The sequence below is a fragment of the Schistocerca piceifrons genome, chromosome 1 (assembly GCF_021461385.2).
Source record: "Schistocerca piceifrons isolate TAMUIC-IGC-003096 chromosome 1, iqSchPice1.1, whole genome shotgun sequence".
Lineage (NCBI taxonomy): Eukaryota > Metazoa > Arthropoda > Insecta > Orthoptera > Acrididae > Schistocerca > Schistocerca piceifrons.
In genome coordinates, this window is record NC_060138.1 from 986936944 (window position 1) to 986959496 (window position 22553).

Here is a 22553-nt window from a genome sequence, read left to right on the forward strand (position 1 = left end):
TCCACCATATATACATTCTTTTCTCTGTTGATAACTCCTTCTGAGTAGTTCATATCTTATGATCCATGTGGTAGAGTACTGTATTTGATTTCTTAAATATTTTTCCAAAGATGAGGCCTTGTTGACTCTTTTAGCATAAAACTGCATCTATTAGGGAAAAGTAATGTGGTGATTCACATCACAATTTTTTGGTCATTAAAGTCTTCTCATCTTAACCACACTAGCAGGTACCACCACAGTTTCTGTACCACTCTCCTTTATTTCTGCAAACTGTGGCTACTGGAGGAACTGCTACTGCCTTCCAGGATAAAGTTTTCCTATGTATCAGTAACAACAGAGATAATTACTGATTCTCCATGCTTACTAGCCTTGTGGTAAGGCATTGAACTTGCATTGAGAAGGATAGTGGTTAAAATCTCCATCAGGGTGTCCAAATTTAGGTTTCCAAAAAGAGCTTACCATAAATCTTGGGATGGATGCTTGTATTCAAAAGGATGCAACTGATTTCCTTCCACACTATGAGCATTAGCTCTGTCTCTGATAAATTCACAATCTTTCTTTATTTTATTCATTGAGTCACATTGATGATCTTTTTTCAGTAACCTCATAGACAATTTGTGAACAGTGGGAAGTCCAGATTGGAATGTCAACAGTTGTGGGAGGGGTATATTGATATTCACCATAAAGACGGCATGCTTAGTGGCAGATAGGTACATTGAAGAGACTTTTACACATTTAGCATTTACCCAAAGTCTTCATCAGAAGAGTAAAACACAGATGCATTCACACAAGCAAGCACACCTCACACACACACACACACACACACACACACACACACATGACTGCTATCTCTGGCTGCTCAGGCCTGAGTTACCAGGGATAGTGAAAATGTGTGTGTGTCGGGGGGGGATTGGCTTGCTTGTGTGAGTGCAGACAGGGACAACAAAAAGACTGTTACACATTAAATTTTTAGCCAAAACCATCATCAGAAAAGTAAAACACACACACATTCTTACAAGCAAGCACACCCCACATACACACACATGACTGCTACCTCTGGCTGCTCGGGCCTGGGGTACCAGAGATAGTGGTAATTTGTGTATTAGGTTTGCTTGCTTGTGTGAATGTGTGCAAGTTTTTCTTTTCTGATGAAATCTTTGGCTGAAGACTTAATGTGTAACAGTCTTTTCATTGTGCTGTCTGCATCTAAGTGGTCATCTTTATGGTGAGTATCAGTCTACCCTTCCTATTATTGTTCATACACAATTGTAGTCTTTTCCATACCTCTGGAAAGAGATCCTTGCAATAGACTACCAACTATAGTGGTTATTTCTCTTTCACATCCATATTTTTGTAGCTAGTAGAGGCAGAGAGTGCCCGCCCAAGAGACATTCAGGTTGGGAGTGGGGAGGGGGTGGGGTGCATGTTTCACTTTGCAATAGATTGTAAATATTCTGCTCCATCTCCAGCTTTCCCTTTTGCTCCACATTAAATTTTTCTTCCCTAAATATTTTTATAATATCAGTATTAATATTAATCTGCAATCTGTAAATGTGAGAGTAATAAAAACATCTTCACTCTTCTCTGTAGTTTTACTGTTAGCATTTATGCTTGTTACTAGAAAATTCTGTAAATTTCATCACATTTTTAGAAAATTACATGGAGCCTTGATTGTATCAAAGCATTGTATGAATTTCAAAATTTTCAAAATAGTAACCGTAGTTCATATGCATTCTGTGATGCTGACCAATTTGAGTTTGAAGAGGTAGTAGAACAATTAGATATCAATTGTCAGTTTTTGCACCTTTCTTACGGCAAAAGATGAATAAAGTTAAAAATAAATTTAAATGTCATAAAAGCGCAGACTTGCATATTAATTTCCATGAATTGCTGTTGTAACGTGAGTAACGTTTATTTTCAGGTGAAATTTATTTTGAGATTGCTGAAAGGCCGGCTTGAGGTTGATCCACAGAAAGATCGACTCCTCTTCAAGCATATGTGTTATGAGTTGGACCGTCTTCACAATGGGGAAGATGTGACTTTCCACGATGTTCTAAAGTAAGAAACTCAGTAGGCCTGGGAACTGAGCAGTCTGTTTGCTCACACTTAAGTTTCACAGTTTCTATGACATTTTTAGTATAATTCAAGAAATTATTAATATAAAAACTAAACAATGGAAAATCCAGGATGGAATAATGACAGTTTTATGAAAAGGATAGATTGCTGCTCACCATATAGCAGAGAAGTTGACTCTCAGACAGGCACAACAGAAAGATTGCTACATACATAAGCTTTCGGCCAAAAGGCCTTCTTCTGAAATAGATAACATACACACACAAATGCAACTCACACACCATGACCACTGTCTCTGGCTGTCGAGTCTGGCCCTGGCAGCCAGAAACAGTGGTCATGTGTGTGAGTTGCATTTGCATGAACATGTCTGTGTTTGCTGTCTATTTCAATATAAAACTATTATTTTGTTCTTTTTCAAGAGGTTTGTCTTATGCTGTTATATTATTTTGTAATGAAGAAACAAAAATGGTGGTACTATTTATCAGATTTCCCTTTAAGACAATCCTTCTTGAAACTCAGATACTTATACGCACATCAAAAAAGGTTTTGCGTCACCCCAGTTCCCAGAATTCCTCAAGATAGATGTTGACTGTGGATACTGTATCATAAACACAGTCCCTTTCACTATTCATAGATGTCACTAAACCCACCCAAAGATGTAAACAACTATACATGAGCAACGCCTGTTAGACAAAGGGGGTCTGACAGCCAGTCATTCCTCCAGGAAGGAGGTACATGGCTCATGTCGACTGTAGTTCAACCATGCCAAGACGGTCAATACTGTGGTTCGATCACATCTGCATTGTTACTCTGTGCCAGAAAGGGCTCTCAACAAGGGAAGTTTCCAGGTGTCCAGGTGTGAACCAAATCGATCTTGAAACATCCTGGCAGATTAAACCTGTGTGCCGGACCGAGACTCGAACTCGGGACCTTTGCCTTTCGCAGGCAAGTGCTCTACCAACTGAGCTACCCAAGCACAATTCACACCCCGTCCTCACAGCTTCACTTCTGCCAGTACCTCGTCTCCTAGCTTCCAAACTTGTTGCACATGGAGGAGATACAGAGAGGCAGGAACTGTCAATGACATGCCTCGCTCAAGCCACCCAAGGGCTACTACAGCAGTGGTTGACCACTACCTGCGGATTATGGCTCGGAGGAACCCTGACAGCAACGCCACCAGGTTGAATAATGCTTTTTGTGCAGCCACAGGACGTCATGCTACGACTCAAACTGTGCACAGTAGGGTACATGATGCCCAAGTTCACTCCCGACATCCATGGAGAGATCCATCTTTGCAACCACGATAGCATGCAACGCTGTACAGATGGGCCCAATAACATGCCGAATGGACCACTCATAATTGGCATAACATTCTCTTTGCTGATGAGTGTCGCATATGCCTTCAATCAGACAATCGTCGGATACATGTTTAGAGGCAACCCAGTCAGGCTGAATGCCTTAGGAACACTGTCCAGCGAGTGCAGCAAGGTGGAGGTTCGCTGCTGTTTTGGGGTGGCATCATGTAGGGTGTGCTTCTGATGGTCATGGAAGACGCCGTAATGGCTGTACGATACGTGAATGCCACCCTCGACTGATAGTGCAACCATATCGGCAGCATATTGGTGAGGCATTCATCTTCATGGACGACAGTTCGCGCCCAGTCTTCATGGATGACAATTCGTGCCCACATCATGCACATCTTGTGAATGACTTCCTTCAGGATAACAACATTGCTTGATTAGAGTGGCCAGCATGTTCTGAAAACATGAACCTTATCACACATGCCTGGGATAGATTGAAAAGTGCTGTTTATGGATGACGTGACCCACCAACCACTCCAAGTGATCTACGTCAAATCGCCATTGAGGAGTGGGACAATCTGGACCGTCAGTACCTTGATGAACTTGTGGATAATATGCCACATTGAATACAGGCATACATCAAATCAAGATTATGTGCTACTGGGTATTAGGGGAACCGGAGTGTACAGCAATCTGTGGACAACCACCTGTGAAGGTCTCGTTCTACGGCGGTACAAGATGCAATGTTTGGTTTCATGAGCAGTAAAAATGGCGGAAATGATGTTTATGTTGATCTCTCTTCCAATTTTCTGTACAGGTTCTGGAACTCAGAACTGAGGTGATGCAAAACTTTTTTTGGTGTGTGTATATTTCTCAGTATTCAGTAAAATATCTTTTGATGTGACATTCTATATGAAAGATACAGAAAACATTCTCTTTGCAGAATTTTTAAATATTGTAATCAAACATAATGTAGAAACTTCAGCACTTGAAAAAGCAATCTTTTTAACTTAGATAAAACAAAACACATCCATTTCTGTACTATACAAGAGCTGATCATTCCTATAGAAATATTCTTTTCATATGTCATTTGTTACAGATCTTCTTATACGTATAAACTCTTTGAATTCTTTGTTATGTGTAATGTAACAGAATGATTTCTACAACTTAACATCAAACCACATAATAAATTAGTGAAGAAGTTCTGCTACCTGGGAAGCAAAATAATCTGTGACAGAGCAAGTAAAGAGGACATAAGAAGGAGAGTAACGTAGTCAAAGAGAGCATTTGTCACTGAAAGAAGTCCACTACTATCAAACATAGACCTTAATGTGAGGAAGAAATTTCTGAGAATGTCTGCCTGGAACACAGCATTGTCTGGAAGTGAATCATGGACTGTAGGAAATACAGAAAAGGAAAAAATGAAAGCATTTGAGATTGGTGTCGCATAAATGTTTCAGGAATTTGAGTGGACTGATAAGATGATAAATAAAGTGGTCCTCTACAGAATTGGTGAAGAAATCAATAAGTGGAAAAAACTGAATAGAAGAACAGATTGGATGATAGGAAATGTGTCAGAACATCATGAATAAGTTCATTGGTGCTAGAGATAGCCATAGCAGTAACCATAAAGGTCAAAAACTATAGGGGAAGATTGAGATTGGAATACATCCAACAAATAACGGAAAATATTGGATGTAACTGCTACTCTGAGATGAAAAGGTTGGCACAGAAGAGGAAGTTATGCTGGGCTGCATCAAACCATTCACAATACTAATCAACCAAAATAATTGAGGTGTTGAGCAGGTGATAAGTACATAAACAAGATAGAAAACATTCCTAACCTCTCAAACAATTTGCTTCTTCAGAGATAACTAACGCTACACACACAGACACATACACTTTATTTAATATGGCTAGCTGTGTGCTGTAGTCATAGAGGCCATTCACTACTGGATAAATATTTAGGTTCATCAATTAAGTGTTCATCTAGAGCTATGTTGTCTATTAGTGTTCTTATTCCTTTTGTAAGGCTTTTGAGCAAATTAATGAAAAAACTCTGGTTATTTGTTGAGTAACATTTCCAAAGTGTTTCCTTTATTTGTATCTTTCAGGAAATTAATATCAAAATCACACACTGTCATTTACTTCCTGTTGTCTGCTTGATGTCTTAATAATGACTGAGATTTTTCTAAGAATACTTGGAAACAGTATGGTTAAAACCAAAAAATAGAGTTTTAGTGGTTATGCCTGTCTGCATCTCAGTGTCATCTTTATGATGAGTAGCAATCTATCCTTTCCATAATTGTTCATAAACAACTGTAGTCTTTTCCACCACTCCTCTGGAAAGACGTCTTTGCAATAGACTACCAACCATAGTGTTATTTCTCCTTCGGATCCGGTTTTCATAGCAGGAAAAATAATCTGCAGGTGCTTTAGCCATTTATAGTTTGGTATCAGAGATAAATTTTCCTGCCCAAATTGCTCAAAATAGTAGACCCTTATAGATAATATATTCATTCAAGATGCCAAAGTTTAATACACACATACATAGCTGGTGGCAAACCAATTGTCAGATCATGATCAACAGTTAGTCACTTTATGTAACTTAGCTGCATGCAGAGCTCAGAAACTCTAATAAAATGGTTAGGCTGATACATGACAAAATTACTAAGGATCCAGGAGTAGCACCAGTGTTCCAAATGTCCATGAACTTGGATGAGACTTGGTGGCAGGAGTAGAAGTTGATGAGTTTGAATCATTAGTAGACATGTGCTTGTAAGGGTGACTAAAAGCTTGGAAACATGAGTGTTGTTTTTAAAACCTTACTGAGCTTCTGATGCAATCTAGTAGATTTAGCAGTCTGAAGTATTTCATGAAGACTAGGAACAGATATAGCTAAAGCTTTTATGGCAACATCCCTGGTGTGGGTGAGGTGCAGAGCCACATCTCAAATAAGTGATTCTGTATAGGAGACTTTACAGTTCTGACACATGAAACTGCATTTTCATGCACTATTCTGCAAGTCAGCAGCCCAAGCTGCACATGGCTGTCCATGTTGTTTATGACACTGCTTTAACTGGAGCCTAGTTGCAACAAGGTATGTATGCTGACTGCAGTGTTTGGCTAACTGAGAACAGGGATCATTGAAAGAGAGTTCAGTAGGGTCTGAGAGCAATTTCAGTTTTTGAACCACTTTGTATAAAATCAAAACAATGGAATTCAAAATAACTGTAGTAGACTTCCCAACTCTTCGATGACATGATGAATGTAGGGAACAGCAGTGAGGCCATAGCCATGACCACTGACTGGTGTATTTGTTGCTGCTGAGACACGAGATGGAAAAGAGCAACCTGCTACTCTTTCTAGCATTGCTCTTGAGCTGCAAATTGTTGCTCTTGCTGTGACAGCTGTTACTGCCAAAGTTCCATGAACTTGAGGTCCATAACACAGGAAGCGGTGGTGAACAAGGTAGGGTAAGAAATCGTTGCTACTAAAATGTCCCCAGTGAGCATGAGTGCTTAATCTGGGAACAAATCCAAATCTGTTGTGAGGGAAGCACTGTATAAACATCAAGAAAATAAGCCAGGAAGTTGGTGTCCAAAGCAGGGTCGATATCTGAATTGCAGCTAGATTTAATGGAGCTCAAGCAGCATACTAAACAAGATTGGCCCGCAGTCGCTCACTTAGCTCCGTGCAGTTATCAGTTCAATTCACGTGACTTGTGATCGTGCCTCTGGTGGTGCTGGACAGATGCTGAATCCAGTGCTTCAGATCCATTATCAATATCCTTCACCACTAAGGATATTAAATATTTAAAGTACTAATAGCAGTAAGCAATATTGTCACTGTTTATTATTAAAACAGTTCAAAGACTAAGTTTCTATATGTTGTATGTCTTTTGTTAAATTATCCTTTGACTCATCCCACATCCATGATGTGTGCCTCACTGATTGATCTTGTTGAGGATCTTGGATGTTGCGATTATCAAAAATGAAGGGACTGTCACCACACTTCAAAAAAGTGCATTATAACAGTCCAGTTAAAAGACTGTAAACTGAAATTAAAAGTATGTTATTGGATTTTAACTAATTTTTATTTATTTGGCACCAGTTTTTTATTTCTAATATGACAAACCTTGCCTTTATTTTTTTTTTTTTTACAGCATGCTGTCCTATCGTTCTGTGGATATACGAAAAGCTCTGCAGTTAGAGGAGCTATTGGCTCGTGAAGAATTTGAGTACATCATCGAAGAGGAAGTTGCAAAGCAGACAATAAGAACTTGGTTGGAAGGATGTCTTAAAAAAATCCGCGCAGTTAGTGTAAGGAATTATATTGTAAATTCACACTCAACTCTACTTAAATGGTTTGAAGATGGTCACATTCTGACCAAAACCAGTAATTACTGTAAATTAATATTTTATTGTGACCAAGTCTGTTCCTAATTCATTCAAAAAGAATTTTAGCCACACTGCAGTTTTTTCCACAAGAAATTTTCTAAAACATTTGTGAATAACACTGTTGAGAATTTTTTTTATAGAGTCCACAAAATAACTTGTTGTCTGTAGTTCTGTTTTTTTCCCCCCTGAGAGATGTGTATTCCTAAATTTAACCATTTATAACTAGATTCTTTGCATTGATGTTGTGTTGATGTAAAATTGATTGGAAGTTCTACATTATAATAGTGTCTTCGTGTACCTGTCAATACATCCACCTTACAGAGTGTTTCAAGAAGAATGACCTGCTTTTGGATGGTAATAATTATGAAACATTAGATGTACCAGCAAGGAAATGTGTGTTGTTTGAAAGTTTGTGGTGTAGAGTTTCAGAAAATTGCCCTTAGATGTCAGTCAATGCATCTTCTCATATTCCAATCAGTCAGAAGTAAGATGGCATCCACTCAACAGAAGTTGTTTCGTGTGCTGTAGTTTGCAAAGAGTGAGTCAGTGATTTTGGTCAGTCACTTGTGGTTACTCCAGAACCCCCATGACATTATTGAGCATGAAAAGAGACTCTTCTAAAGTGAACATTTTTGGCGCCATTTCTCATAAAAAAGTGTATGGTCCCTTCTTTTTGAGGAAAACACAATGACCGGAATGAATTGGCTTTTCCCACAACTTCAAGAGGACTCTGAAGAATTTATTTCTCAATGTGATGGAGTTCCACCACTCTAGCACAACAATATACATCAGTTTCCCAATGACTATCTGCCTCAGTGCTGGACAGGGTGCTCGGGAGTCCAAGACAATGCCCTCCATTCTTGGCCTCCAAGATCACCAGACATGACCCCATGTGATTGTGTGTGGGGCTTGGGGGGGGAGGGGGGGAGGCACATGAAGGGAAGTGTGTTAATCTTGCCTTTACCTTCTGACACAGAAGAAGTCAAGAGCAGAATAACAGCTGCTGTAACTTCTGTAATAGCAGATAGCGGGCCGGAGTGGCCAAACGGTTCTAGGCGCTACAATCTGCTAGTGAACACATAGAGCATTTGTAACAGTGTAGTTAAAACTAAGATTTTGTTAGTATTTTTCAATTAATCCCATGTTTCTAGTATGTTTTTATCAATAAATATGGAGTTTTGAAATCGGCCATTCTTTTTGAAACACCCTGTACTGTCAAAATCACAGGTGCTATAAACACCCCACCAGTGAGCTCCAGTGCTCTGATTAAATTACATTAACTACTTGTTTAAGTTTTGTGAAAGAAGGGTATATATATATGTAAGAGAACTTGGGGACACCAGAAGGCTTCAGATAGATTATACACTGAAACGCCAAAGAAACTGGTATAGACATGCATATTCAAATACAGAGATATGTAAACCAGCAGAATATGGTACTGTGGTCGGCAATGCCTATATAAAACAACAAGTGTCTGGCACGGTTGTTAGTTTAGTTATTGCTGCTGCTGCATTGACAGGTTATCAAGATTTAAGCGAGTTTGAACGTGGTGTTGTTGGCGGTGCATGAGCGATGGGACACATCATCTCCGAGGCAGCGATGAAGTGGGGATTCTTCCACGCAACACATTTCACATGTGTATCATGAATACCAGGAATCTGGTAAAACATGAAATCTCTGGCATTGCTGAGTCTGGAAAACGTTTCTGCAAGAACAGGACAAATGATGAATGATGAGAATGATTCAACATGACAGAAGTGCAACCCTTCCGCAAATTGCTGCAAGTCTCAATCCCGGGTCATCAACAAGTGAACCAGTCAATGAAACATCACCAATATGGACTTTTGGAGCTGAAGACCCGCTCATGTACCCCTGATGATTGCACGACACAAAGCTTTACGTCTCACCTGGGCCCATCAACACTGCCATTGGATTGTTGATGACTGGAAACATGTTGCCTGGTTGGATGAGTCTCATTTCAAATTGTATCAAGCAGATGGACGTGTATAGGTATGGAGACAACCTCGTGAATCCAAAAACCCTGCATCTCAGCAGGGGACTGTTCAAGCTGGTGGAGGTTCTGTAATGGTGTGGGGTGTGTGCAGTTGGAGTGATATGGGACCCCTGATACCTCTAGATATGACTCTGCCAGGTGACATGTACGTAAGCATTCTGCCCTTTTTTTATTTATTTACATGTCTAGTTCTGTAGGACCAAATTGAGGAGAAAATCTCCAAGGTCATGGATAATGTCAGTACAAGGAACTACAACATAAAAGTAATAGCAGGTAAAATAAAATGTCCATGAATTTAAAAAAAGTCAAACCATAAGTTTAAGTAAATGTAATCAACAATATAACACAGGAATCAGCTTAATTTTTCAAGGAACTCCTCGACAGAATAGTAGGAGTGATGCATGAGGAAACACTTCAGTTTCAGTTTGAAAATGCGTGGATCACTGCTAAGATTTTTGAATTCTTGTGGTAGCTTACTGAAAATGGATGCAGCAGTATACTGCACACCTTTCTGCACAAGAGTTAAGGACGTTCTATCCAAATACAGATTAGATTTCTACCTAGTATTAGCTGAATGAAAGCTGCTAATTCTTGGAAATAAGCTGATATTGTTAACAAGAAACAACAGTAAAGAATGTGTGTGTGTGTATATATATATTAACAAAAAACAACAGTAAAGAATATATATATATTGATAGGCCAAAGTCAGAATACCAAGACTAGTGAACAGGGTTCGACAAGAGGTTTACGAACTTACACCACTTATTGCCCAAACTGCACATTTCTGAGCCAAAAATATCCTTTGAGAATGGGCCAGGTTATCCCAAAATATAATACCATACAACATAAGCTAATGAAAATAAGCAAAGTAGATTAATTTTCATGTCAAATGATCACTTAATTTGGATACCGTTCGAATGGTAAAAATGGCAGCATGAAGTCTTTGAACAAGATCCTGAATGTGGGCTTTCCACGACAGTTTACTATCTATCTGAACACCTAGAAATTTGAACTGTTCAGTTTCACTAATTGTATGCCCATTATGTGAAATTAAAACCGTGTTTTGTTGAAATATGTGTTAGAAACTATAAAAACTGAGTCTTACTGTGATTTAGCGTTCCTTTATTTTCTACAAGCCATGAACTTATGTCATGAACTTCACTGTTTGAAACAGAGTCAATGTTGCACACAATGTCCTTTACTAACAAGCTAGTGCCTTCAGCGAAGAGAAGTATTTTAGAATTATCTGTAATACTAGAGGGCATATGATTTATATTAATAAGGAACAGGAGTGGCCCCAACACTCATCCCTGGGACAATTCCCCTCCCCCGTTTGACTGTGCCTCCCACATCACAACCACTATAATGACCTTTTGCTGTCTGTTGTTAAAGTAAGAGGTGAACCAATTGTGAGCCACTCCCCGTATTCCATAATGGTCCAACTTCTGGAGAAATATCTTGTGGTCAACACAATCAAACACCTTAGTTGAATCAAAAAATATGGCTTCAAAACCTTTTGTTTAATCCAACCAGTACCTCACATAGAAAAAAGAATATAGTACTTTCAGTTGTTAAACCACTTCTAAAGCTGAACTGTACATTTGGCAGCAAATTATGTGATATAAAATGCTCAATTATCCTTACATACACAGCCTTTTCAATAACTTTATCAAACACTTATGGCATAGAAAAAGGTCTAAAATTGTTGATATTATCCTTTTCTCCCTTTTTATAAAGCAGCTTTACTACTCAGTACTTAAATCGTTCAGGAAACTGACCATTCTTAAAGGAAAAAGTACAAATATGGCTAAGTAAGGGTCTAACATGTGCAGTACTGTAATATTCTGCTAGGCACTCCATCATATCCATGAGAGTACTTAGTCTACAGTGATTTAATTATTGATTCAATCTCCCCCTTGTCAGTATCATAGAGGAGTATTTCCTGTAGAAACTAAGTTTTCATTTAATGCACCAGCAATGCTCAGAAAATGATTGTTAAATTCTGTACATATATCTGACTTATCATAACAGAAATATTTTTACTACGAACTGACTTTATATCATTGACCTAGTGCTGCTGACCAGATACTTCCTTCACAACTGACCATATGGTTTTAATTTTATCCTGTGAATTAGCTATTCTATTTGCATACACATACTCTTTGCCTTCCTAATAACATGTTTAAGCATCGTACAGCACTGTTTGTAATGGGCTACTATAGCTTGATTGTGACTACTTCTAACATTTTGATATAATTCCTGCTTTGTTCTACATGATATCCTTATCCTATTAGTCATCCACCCAGGCTGCCTTTTACTGCTAGTACACTGTTCAGTACATTCCAAGGGAAGGCAGCCCTCAAAGGCCATGAGAAATCTGCTAAGGAAAGTATTATATTTGTCATCTATGTTATTAGCACTATAAAATTCCTGCCACTCTCGTTCCTTAATAAGGTTTAGAAAAACCCTTTATTGCCATTGGATTAGCTTTCCTACATAGTACATATAACATTTGTTTGTGTACAAAAGCCTTTTAGTGTTAAAATTTGCACATCATGGTCTGTAAGGCCATTTACTCTTTTACTAACTGAATGCCCATCTAGTAATGAAGAATGAATAATAATATTGGCTGTGGCTGTGCTACTGTTACCCTGTATCCTGGTTGGAAAAAACACAGTCTGCATAAGGTCATATGAGTTTGGGAGATCTTCCAATAAAGTGAACCAAGAACCCTCTCTAGCTTGAGCAGAAATGCTCTGAAGCCAAGAGTTAGGGGACCTATAAACAACATTCAAATAACTGTTCAGTGCAGTGCCATCATACATCTATGGACTGAAATGAAATACTGTTTTTTACATACATGGCCACCCCTGCTCCTCAAAGAACACCTTGAAAAACAGCCAGCTGATCTGTATCCTGGTATAAAAATGGAAATGTCATGTGGCTAGGGCCTCCCGTCGGGTAGACTGTTCGCCTGGTGCAGGTCTTTCGATTTGACGCCACTTCGGCGACCTGTGCGTCGATGGGGATGAAATGATGATGATTAGGACAACACAACACCCAGTCCCTGAGCGGAGAAAATTTCCGACCCAGCCGGGAATCGAACCCGGGCCCTTAGGATTGACAGTCTGTCACGCTGACCACTCAGCTACCGGGGCAGACTGTATGCTGGTAAAGGAAGCCTCATTTAAGTTGTGCTCTGATATACCAATAATGTCAGAGCCAACATCTATAAGCAGTTCACTAACTTAATCTCTAATCCCTCTTTTGTTTTGATAAAATATGCTAATTCCTGTACTACTTGGATATCTGGTGTCCTTTGAAAGTGATTCCTTTGTTAGAGGGACTTCCTTTAAGCAGCTGACTTCAATTTAAAAACGCATGAAGGTGAGGCCAATCATGATGCTGAAACAGTTGCATGAAATGCACAATAGTGTCAACTGTTTGAGTACCTGCATCCATTCATGTCTTTGTGCATTCCGACAGACTTGGGCAATTCCAGCAAGTCAATGCAACACCCCGCATGTCCATAATTGCTACAGAGTGGCTCCAGGAACACTTTTCTGAGTTTAAACACTTCCTCTGGCTACCAAACTCCCCAGACATGAACATTATTGAGCATATCTGGGATATCTAGTAACATGCAGTTCTGAAGAGATCTCCACCTCCTCGAACCTTACGGATTTATGGACAGCTGTGTGGGATTCATGGTGTCAATTCCCTCCAGCACTACTTCAGACTTTAGTCAAGTCCATACTGTGTCATGTTGTAGCACTTCTGCATGCTCAAGGGGGCACTACACGATATTAGGCAGGTGTACCAGTTTCTATGGCTCTTCAGTATATAATGGTATACAATAGGAGACAAATAGGTAGTGCTGAGAAATAAAACAGTGAAGACTGCAGAGGATCAAATGGGTAAAAAGACAAGGCCCTATAGAAATCCTTGGGTAACACACTAGATACTGAATTTAATTGAAAAAAAGGGAAAATACATAAATTAAGAATATGAAGCAGGCAAAAAGGAATACAGAAGTCTAAAAATGAGATTGACAGAAAGTGCAAAGTGGCTGGGCAGGTGTGGTTAGAGTGCATTGATCAAAGTTGTAGAAGCATGCTTGGCTATAGGAAAGATAGATGCTACCCACAGATATGTTTGGGGAAAAGGGAAGCAACTGTATGAATATCAAGAAGTCAGATGGCAAGCCAGTACTAAGCAAAGAAGGGAAATTTGAGAAATGTAAGGAATATATAGTTCAGATACAATGGAAATGGAACATGAAGACAATGTTGTAGAAAGGGAAAAGGAGGTAACGAAAACCTAAACTGTAACAAAGTTCCTGAAGCAAATGACATACCCTCAAAATGATTGAAATCCTTGGAAGGCAAAACAATGCCAACTGGTGTGTAGGATATATGAGATAGTCAGAATGTCCTCATACTTCAAGAAGAATGCAGTAATGCCAATTCCAAAAAGAGCAGGTTGCGACAGGTGTCAGTGTTATTGAACTACCAGTTTAAGTAGGCATAGTTGCAAAATATTAATAGGAATTATTAGCGGAAGATTGGAAAAACTGATACAGGACAACCCTAGGAAAGATCAGTTTGGTTGGCTTCCACAGAAATGCAAGAAAATGTTAAGCAATACTGGCCCAACAACTTATCTTAGAAGATGAGTGAAAGAAAGTAAACCCATGTCTGTAGCAGTTGTAGATTTATTAGAGGAAATTAGATGAAAATGAGACATGTGGAAGAAAATAAGTAAACTGTTTATTAATTCAAAAGTAATTTCCACAAATGCCAGTACATTTATTCCACTGTGTGACAAGATGGTCAGTGCCTTCATAGAAAAATGTTTGCAACCGCCTGTGGGACCATGATTGTACCCATGTATGTACCTCTTCATCTGTAGCAAATCAGTGGCCACAAATGTCTTTCTTCAGGTCTCCAAATGCATGGAAATTGCATGGGCAGAGATTGGAACTGTATGGAGGATGTGTAAGGGCTTCCCAGCAAAACTTCTGCAGTATAGTCAAAACAACCTTGGGAACATGTGGATAGGTTCACACATTGCCACTGTCGTTTCAATTATGTTGTGGAAATTTCACTGAGAAGCCCTTACACATTCTCCACACAGTGCCAATCTCTCCCCATGTGATACCTGTATGTTTTGAGATCAGAGGAAAAACATCTGTGGCCATCAATTTGCTTTGGATGAAGAGATGCAAGCCTGGGTACAATCCTGGTTCTGCAAACATTTGTACATCAAGACACGGACTGTCTTGTTTCACAGTGGGATAGATTTCTTAACAGTCCTGGTAATTACTTTTGAAATAATGAACAGTTTACTTACTTTTTTCTGTCTTTTTTTTATTGACTGCCCCTTCTAGATAAAAGTTGTGATAGTGTTGATGAAATATTATTCACGGTTTGTACAGAAATTGAACTGCAGTTATGTGAATCAAAAGACATGAAAGGGAAGCAGTAATTGACAAAATAAGAAATAAAAACTTTGAAGTTTGCCAATAACATTGCAATTGTATCATAGACTTATAAGAACAGTTGAACAGGATGGACTGTGTCTTGAAAAGTGGTTATAAAATGAACATCAACAAAAATAAAACAATGATAAAGGAATAAAGACATATTATATCAAGTGCTGCTGAAGAAAGTAGATTAGGAAATGTGATACTAAAAGTAGTAGAGTAGTAAAGTAACTGATGATATCCAAGGTAGAGAGGATATAAAATACAAATTGACAATAATAAGGAAAGCCATTCTGAAAGAGAGAAATTTGTTAACATCAGATATAAATTTCAATATTATAAATTCTTTTCTGAAAGTATTTGCCTGAAGTGTAGCCTTGCATGGAAGTGAAAGACTGACAATAAACAACTCAGGCAAGAAGAGAATAGAAGCTTTTGAAACGTTATGGTACAGAAGAATCCTGAAGATTAGATGTATAGATTGAATGACTAATAAGAAGGAACCATATCAATTGGGGAAAAAACAAATTTAAGGTGCAATCTTACTAAAAAAAAAGGATTGATTGTTATGACAAATCTTTAAGACATCTAGGAACCATCACTTTGGTAATTCAGCTTAGCGTGGGGGTAAAAATTGTAGAGAGAGATCAAGGTTTGAATATTGTAGCAGATTCAAATCTACCTCTACATACATACTTCACAAGTCTCCGTAAGGGGAGTGGTGGAGAATATATTCTGCCACCACTAATCATTTCCTTTCCTGTTCCACTTGCAAATTGAGTGAGGGAAAAGCAACAGCCTATATACCTCTGTAAGAGATTTAATTGCTCTTATCTTATCTTCATGGTTCTTAGGCAAAATGTACATTGGCAGCAGTGGATTTGTTTTGCAGTCAGCTTCAGATGCCAGTTCTTCAAATTTCCTCAGTAGTGCTCCACCAGGGATTCCCATTTGAGTTCACGAACCATCTTGTAATACTCTTGTGTTGCCGCAATATACCGGTAATAAATCTAGCTGTCCACCTCTGAACTGCCTCAATGTTGTCGTTTAATCTGACCTGATGGCGATCCCAAACACTCAAGCAGTATCAAGTGTGGGTCACATTAATGTTGTGCACATGTTCTCTTTTACAGGTGAACCAAACCACCCCACCCCCCCCCCCCCCCCCAAAAAAAAAAAAAATTCACCCATTAAACAGAAGTCAACCATTCACCTTCCCTACTACAATCCTTATTTGCTTTTTGCATTTAATATTGCTTGACAATGTTACCCTAGCTACTTAATCGAGGTGACTGTCAAGCAACACATTACTTATGCTGTTTTCTAATGTTACAAGTTTGTTTTTCCTACTTATCTGAGCAAGCTACTGTTCATCATGTCAACTAGAAATTTCGTCTAAGTCATTGTGTATACTTCTACAGTCACTCAGTGATGACACATTGCAAATACACGACAGCATTATCAGCAAACAACCCCAGATTGCTGCTCATCCTGTCCATCAGATCATGTATGTACAGTATTATTATAATTAAAGTTCCAGTTCCACAATGCTGTAAAAAAAAAGAAACACTCCTCATGCTGATGTCGAATCAAAAAAGAATATTATCGAAAAAGTGGAAAATGTTATGGAAACAGAAAAAGTTTAACAAGACTTTTCCCACTAAATGCCACTGTAAGAACAATAACATAAGTGAGTTGTACATAAAAGCAATTGTATTGTACAATGTGCATGACCTCACAAGTTTGGCATTCAACAGTTATGGCACTGTTAGGTAATCCCACCTACTATGGAAAGGTTGCACCACACTGGATGGGGGAAAATCGGTTTTTAACTGCCCTAAGACCAAAAATCACATAAAAGCAACAATTAAATCAGTTTTTAATTGTTGTGAGATTGGCACAAGGCATGTTGAATATGCTGTCCCCCAGTTTCATCCAAAAGTTGAAATTGAGAAACAGCATGTTCCACAAAAGATTGGAGTGTCTCAAGGGTCATGCTCAAAATGTGCTGTGCAATGCGTACCTTCAATTGTAATCAGAGCATTGAACCAATATCTTTCAGAATACCTCACAGCATGAAGTCACATGGATTAAGAACAAGTGATCTGAATGACCAGGCTGTAGGGAAATGACAGCTGATAATTGCAGCATTTCCAAAATGTCAGTGCAGCAGCTGCTTCCTGGCTGTGCAATGTGCAGAGGAGTTCCATCTTGCATAAAAATGACCTTACCCACATACCCACAGTGTTGAAGGGTTGGAATGACATTGGTGTGCAGAAGACTGTAATGGCATTTGCCAGGTAACAAGACACACAGGAATCATCGTGTCAAAAATATATTGTCCTATGATAAATGATGCCATCAATTCACACCACACAGTTACATTTGCAGAATGAAGCAGAACCAGTTGATGTGCAGGTGGATTTTCCATTGCCCATATTCCGCAATCCTTTGTATTGACATGTCCTTAAAGATGGAAATGAGCTTAGTCTGTCCATAGAATCTCCCATGGCCGAATGTTCACTTCCATGCAAGCAAGTAATTCTAGAGCAAATGTTTGTCTTACTGACAGATCAGCATGAAGTAACTCCTGAATGTGGATACTTTTGTATGGATAGCAGTGCAAGATGTTTGGTAGAATTTTATGTGCTGTGCACACAGGCCATGTCCAAAGTTCAGACAATTCCCCATTCAATGAGTGTTTGCATGCCATTGCATGACCCCCTGATGTACTGTGGCCACATCTTCTACTGGTATCAGATCAACTGTTTACCTCTCTCTGGCACATTACACTTCAAAAGAAACTATCTTTTCAAGTGTTGCTATCATTTTCTCCAGACCCATGGCAGACAACCTCTTTTTTCGTACCCTAGTGTGTCCAGAACTTCTTTAGAGCTTTACCGGCAGCACATGATCCTGCATCGAGACAGTCATGCTAAGAATCTCAGATGCAAATGAGGCACAGCCATGTATCCCACCTCTTTTATTTTGCATATTCTGCCGCTTACAGTGCCATGTAGTGGTAAAATTTTCATTAATTTTTTTTACATAACATTTTCCCCTTCTGCAATAATGTTTAATTCAACTTTGACTTCATTCTTTACAGTGATTCATTTTTTGCATTGTTTTGAATCTAGGACTTTAGTTATAACCGCCCTGTATGTGGAGAATAAGAGCAGTCCTATTGCACTTCCCTGGGGCACCCTAACAATACCCTCATGTTGCTATCAAGAACACTGTACTGGGTTCTATTACTTAAGAAGTCTTTGAGCCACTTGTGTATGATGGGAAAAGGGCAAATTGAGTTTTGCATGAACGAAGCTTTCTAAATCTGTGCTGATTTGTGGGCAGAGGCCTTTCTGTCTCAATGAAATATATTATATACAGTCTGAGAATATGTTCAAGAACTCTGCCACAAGCCAGTGTTAAGGAAACTTGTCTGTAACTTTGCAGATCCATTCTTTCGCCCTTCTTTTGTATAGGAGTCACCTGTGCTTTTTTCCAGTCACTTGGGACTCTGCACTGGGTGAGAGAGTCACGATAAATGCAAGTTAAGTAAGGGGCAAATGCCATAGAGTATGCTCAGTAAAACTGGGGATTCCATTCAGACCTGGTGTCTTATTCATTTTCAACTCTTTCAGTTGCTTCTCTACACCATGGATGCCTATTACTATCTCCCCCATACAGGAGTCTGTGTGATGCTCAGATGATGGTACATTTGTGTCATCCTCCTTTCCAAAATCTAAAACTTTAGCTTTGCTTTTGCTGTCTTCTATTGTCACAGTGAACTGGTCAATGAGTGACTGGATATAAGCCTTTGACCTGCTCAGAAATTGTACAAAATACCAGAATTTCCTTGGGTTCTTAGCAAGGTCTTTCACTAAGATAACACGGTGGTAGTTGTATGCTTCACACGTTGAGTTTTTACACACACACAAATTTGTACTAACTTTTGCCTCTCGTTATGGATGTAATATGCAGTAGTTATTCAGAGATAAAAAGACTTGCACAAGAGAGACTTCTGTGGAGAGAGTCTTCACATTGAAGACCACAATAGCCACCTCCATGAGTTATTGATGCTAGCTGTTAATGTAACTGCATGCTTTTGAGAATCTATGTCTTGGCTCGACTTCAGTGAGAGTTTCATGATGATGATAATAATAATAATAATAATAATAATCACACACACACACACAAAATGAACAATGCTGCTCAGATATTCGACGAGGAACTATTTTTCATACTTTATTAGTGCATAAGGACCTATCTGTATTAATTTGCTAGCCCACTGTCACTGAGTTGACTAAATTTTGCAGAGGCTATCACTGCTTAAAGTATCAGTTAAATACTGAAAATACTCTAGCACGAATATTCCCAAACAAACAGTTCCTTACTAATGCAAGCAGTTTCAATTTTTTTTAGTCAAGATGTGTGTGTGTGTGTGTGTGTGTGTGTGTGTGCGTGTGTGTGTGTGTTGAGAGAGAGAGAATTTTAAGTGGTATCTGTTGTATGTATACCAAATACCTATGGTTGATTATTTATTTTCAGAAACAACAGAACAGTCTGATAGCTGGTCTAAGAGCCACTAATGAAACAGCCCCAGTGCAAGACCACCCAGAAGACAAAATAAAAGAGAACAGTGTTGACAGGGACAGTGAAGGAGACTCTAAGGTAAATTATCATTCATTATGATAATGATACTGCCATATTTTTAGAACTTATAAACCTAACTATTGTCAAACAATGCTAAAATGAGAAACTGTAAATAAATTGAGAAGTTACAGGCTGTAATCAAAGTAGAAGTCAAGCCCACACTTATGAAATGAATGTTGGTGGCAGGTGTGTAAATCCCACTTTTCCATCTTGGACCAACTCTTAATGAAGCGCTTTCCCCCATTCTGTCATGAATTGTCAAACTGTGCATCTGAGTCATATGAATGACTGTGATGAGTGCTTGTGCAGTGTATGCTATGTTTGTATTATTACAGTTGAAAGAAAAAAAAAGGGGGTGGGGGAACCCAGTGCTGTCCCCTATCCTACTCTTCTTGAGAATAGCAGCAAGGAAGCTGCTAAGCTTATTGTCTCTATCCAACAGACTATTCACCATTAACAATATTACATGCCCTTACTATGTGAGAAACTGCTGCCAGTATTGATATTTAATACAGGATGTTGCAAAGACAAACCATAATAGAAATTTTATAAAGCAGGACTTTTTAAACTGAAGAAATAGTAGTGTAATGGCCCCACATACCAACAGGTGCTCTCTGTCATATTTACTTAACAAAGTGTAGTGAAGCTATCAACTTTTGTTTGATGTCATGTACCACTTGTGACAGTCTTCAGTTTTCTGATAACATGACAAAATTTTTCAAGGCACCATTAGTCATCATCTTTTTTAATAAATAATCACAAAATTGCTGTTGTGTAAGAGATGATTACAGTAGTATCCTAGAAGGTGCCACCACCAACCAAATGTGAAACAAATTATCTGAAATGTGTACACTTTCTGAAGGTGAACTTCTGAATTTTTAAACTAGATTAGATTACATTTACTTTCATTCCAATTGATCCATAGTAAGGAGGTCCTCCAGGATGTATAACATGTCAAAAAAAACAGTAATACATGATAAATATTTACAACTAAAACAAATAAGCAAATATACCTTTCTCAGATCCCAAGTGGAATGATTGTCTCTCTCTCTTTTTTTAATGAGCACTATACGAAAGGATCACTTTACAACACTCATTTACTAAGATCGCATTACCGCACTGAATTTAAAATTAAAAAAAATTTTTTTTTATTTATAAGGTAATAAACATATAATAGAACTACTACAATACTTATTTACAATGAACACATTACTGCACTGAAATCCTGCAGAAGTTAGATCGTACTTTATAAAAATCAGTTGCTTCTACTGAGAAATTCATCAATGGAGAAGAAGTTGGCCACCAATAAATCCTTTAGGCTTTTCTTAAACTGAATTTCATTGCTTGTTAAACTTTTTATGGCTGCTGGCAATTTATTGAAAATGTTTGTTCCTGAATAATGCACACCTTTTTGTGCAAGAGTAAGTGACTTTAAATCCTTTTGAATATTATCCTTATTTCTAGTATTGATTCCATGAACTGAGCTGTTGATTTGAAAAAGTGATATATTTTAATGACAAATTTCATTAAGGAAATAAATATATTGGGAATCAGTAATTAGTATCCCTAGTTCCCTAAACAGGCCTCTGCAGGATGTTCTTGAGTTCACACTACATATAACTCTTATTGCACATTTTAGTGCTTGGAAAACTTTAGCTTGGCTTGATGAATTAACCCAAAAAATAATCCCATAATTACATTACAGAGTGAAATTAAACATAGTATCTTCTATGTCTGACAGAATTCGCATTGCAAATAGAGATTTGTTTAGAAGCTTCAGCATTTCTGGGGTGTGCTCCTCCCAGTTGAATTTATTATCAAGCTGTAATCCCAAGAATTTAACACTGTCCACTTATTCTATATGCTTGTCCACATATGTTAGGCATATACTCATGGGACACCCCTTACATGTTCTGAACTGCATATAGTGTGTTTCTTCAATCTTTAGTGACAAAGAATTGGCTAGGAACCAGTGTTAATGTCCACAAATATTTTATTAGCTGATCTTTCTAAGACTACAGTTGATTTGCTATTTATTGCAATGTTTGTAACATTGGCAAACAAAACAAACTTGGCATCTGGTAATGTTAATGATGAAAAGTCATTGATATACACACGAAAAAGTAAGGCCCCTAAGGTGGAACCTTGTGGGACCCCACATGTAAATAGTTCCCAGTTGGATGATGCCTGGTAGCTTAATACGTGTCTCTTTCCTAATAACATCCTTTGTTTCCTGACAGAGATATAAGATTTAAACCAGTTTGCAGCATTTCCTCTTACACCATAATATTCTAATTTACTTAATAGGATATTGTCATTTACATTTGGCAGATCACAAAGCAAACCAGTTGCCTGCAGTTTTTTGTCTAATGAATTAAGTACATTTTCACTGTGTCGATAGCAAAGTACATTTTCACTGTAAGTGTCGATAGCCTTCTCAGTACCAGAACCCTTCAGAAATCTGAACTGTGAGTTTGACAGTATGTTATTTGTGATAAGATTGTTATATAGCCAATTGTACATTACCTTTTCTAAAATTTTTGAGCCTGCTGGCAAAAGTAAAGTTGGACAGAAGTTTGGTGCTATTTCTTTATCTCCCTTCTTAAACTTCAGCAAATTTCAACCAT

The 22553-nt window shown here is 38.3% G+C and overlaps 1 protein-coding gene across 1 annotated transcript in view; it reads left to right on the forward strand.

Annotated features, from left to right (window-relative positions):
* LOC124795014 (sodium leak channel NALCN) overlaps window positions 1-22553 on the forward strand; it is a 402332-nt gene that overhangs the window by 352733 nt on the left and 27046 nt on the right. Inside the window, exons 28-30 of the mRNA XM_047258779.1 lie at window positions 1922-2058; window positions 7540-7696; window positions 19822-19944. Coding sequence (XP_047114735.1) covers window positions 1922-2058; window positions 7540-7696; window positions 19822-19944 — 417 coding nt within the window. The remainder of the gene's footprint in view (window positions 1-1921; window positions 2059-7539; window positions 7697-19821; window positions 19945-22553) is intronic.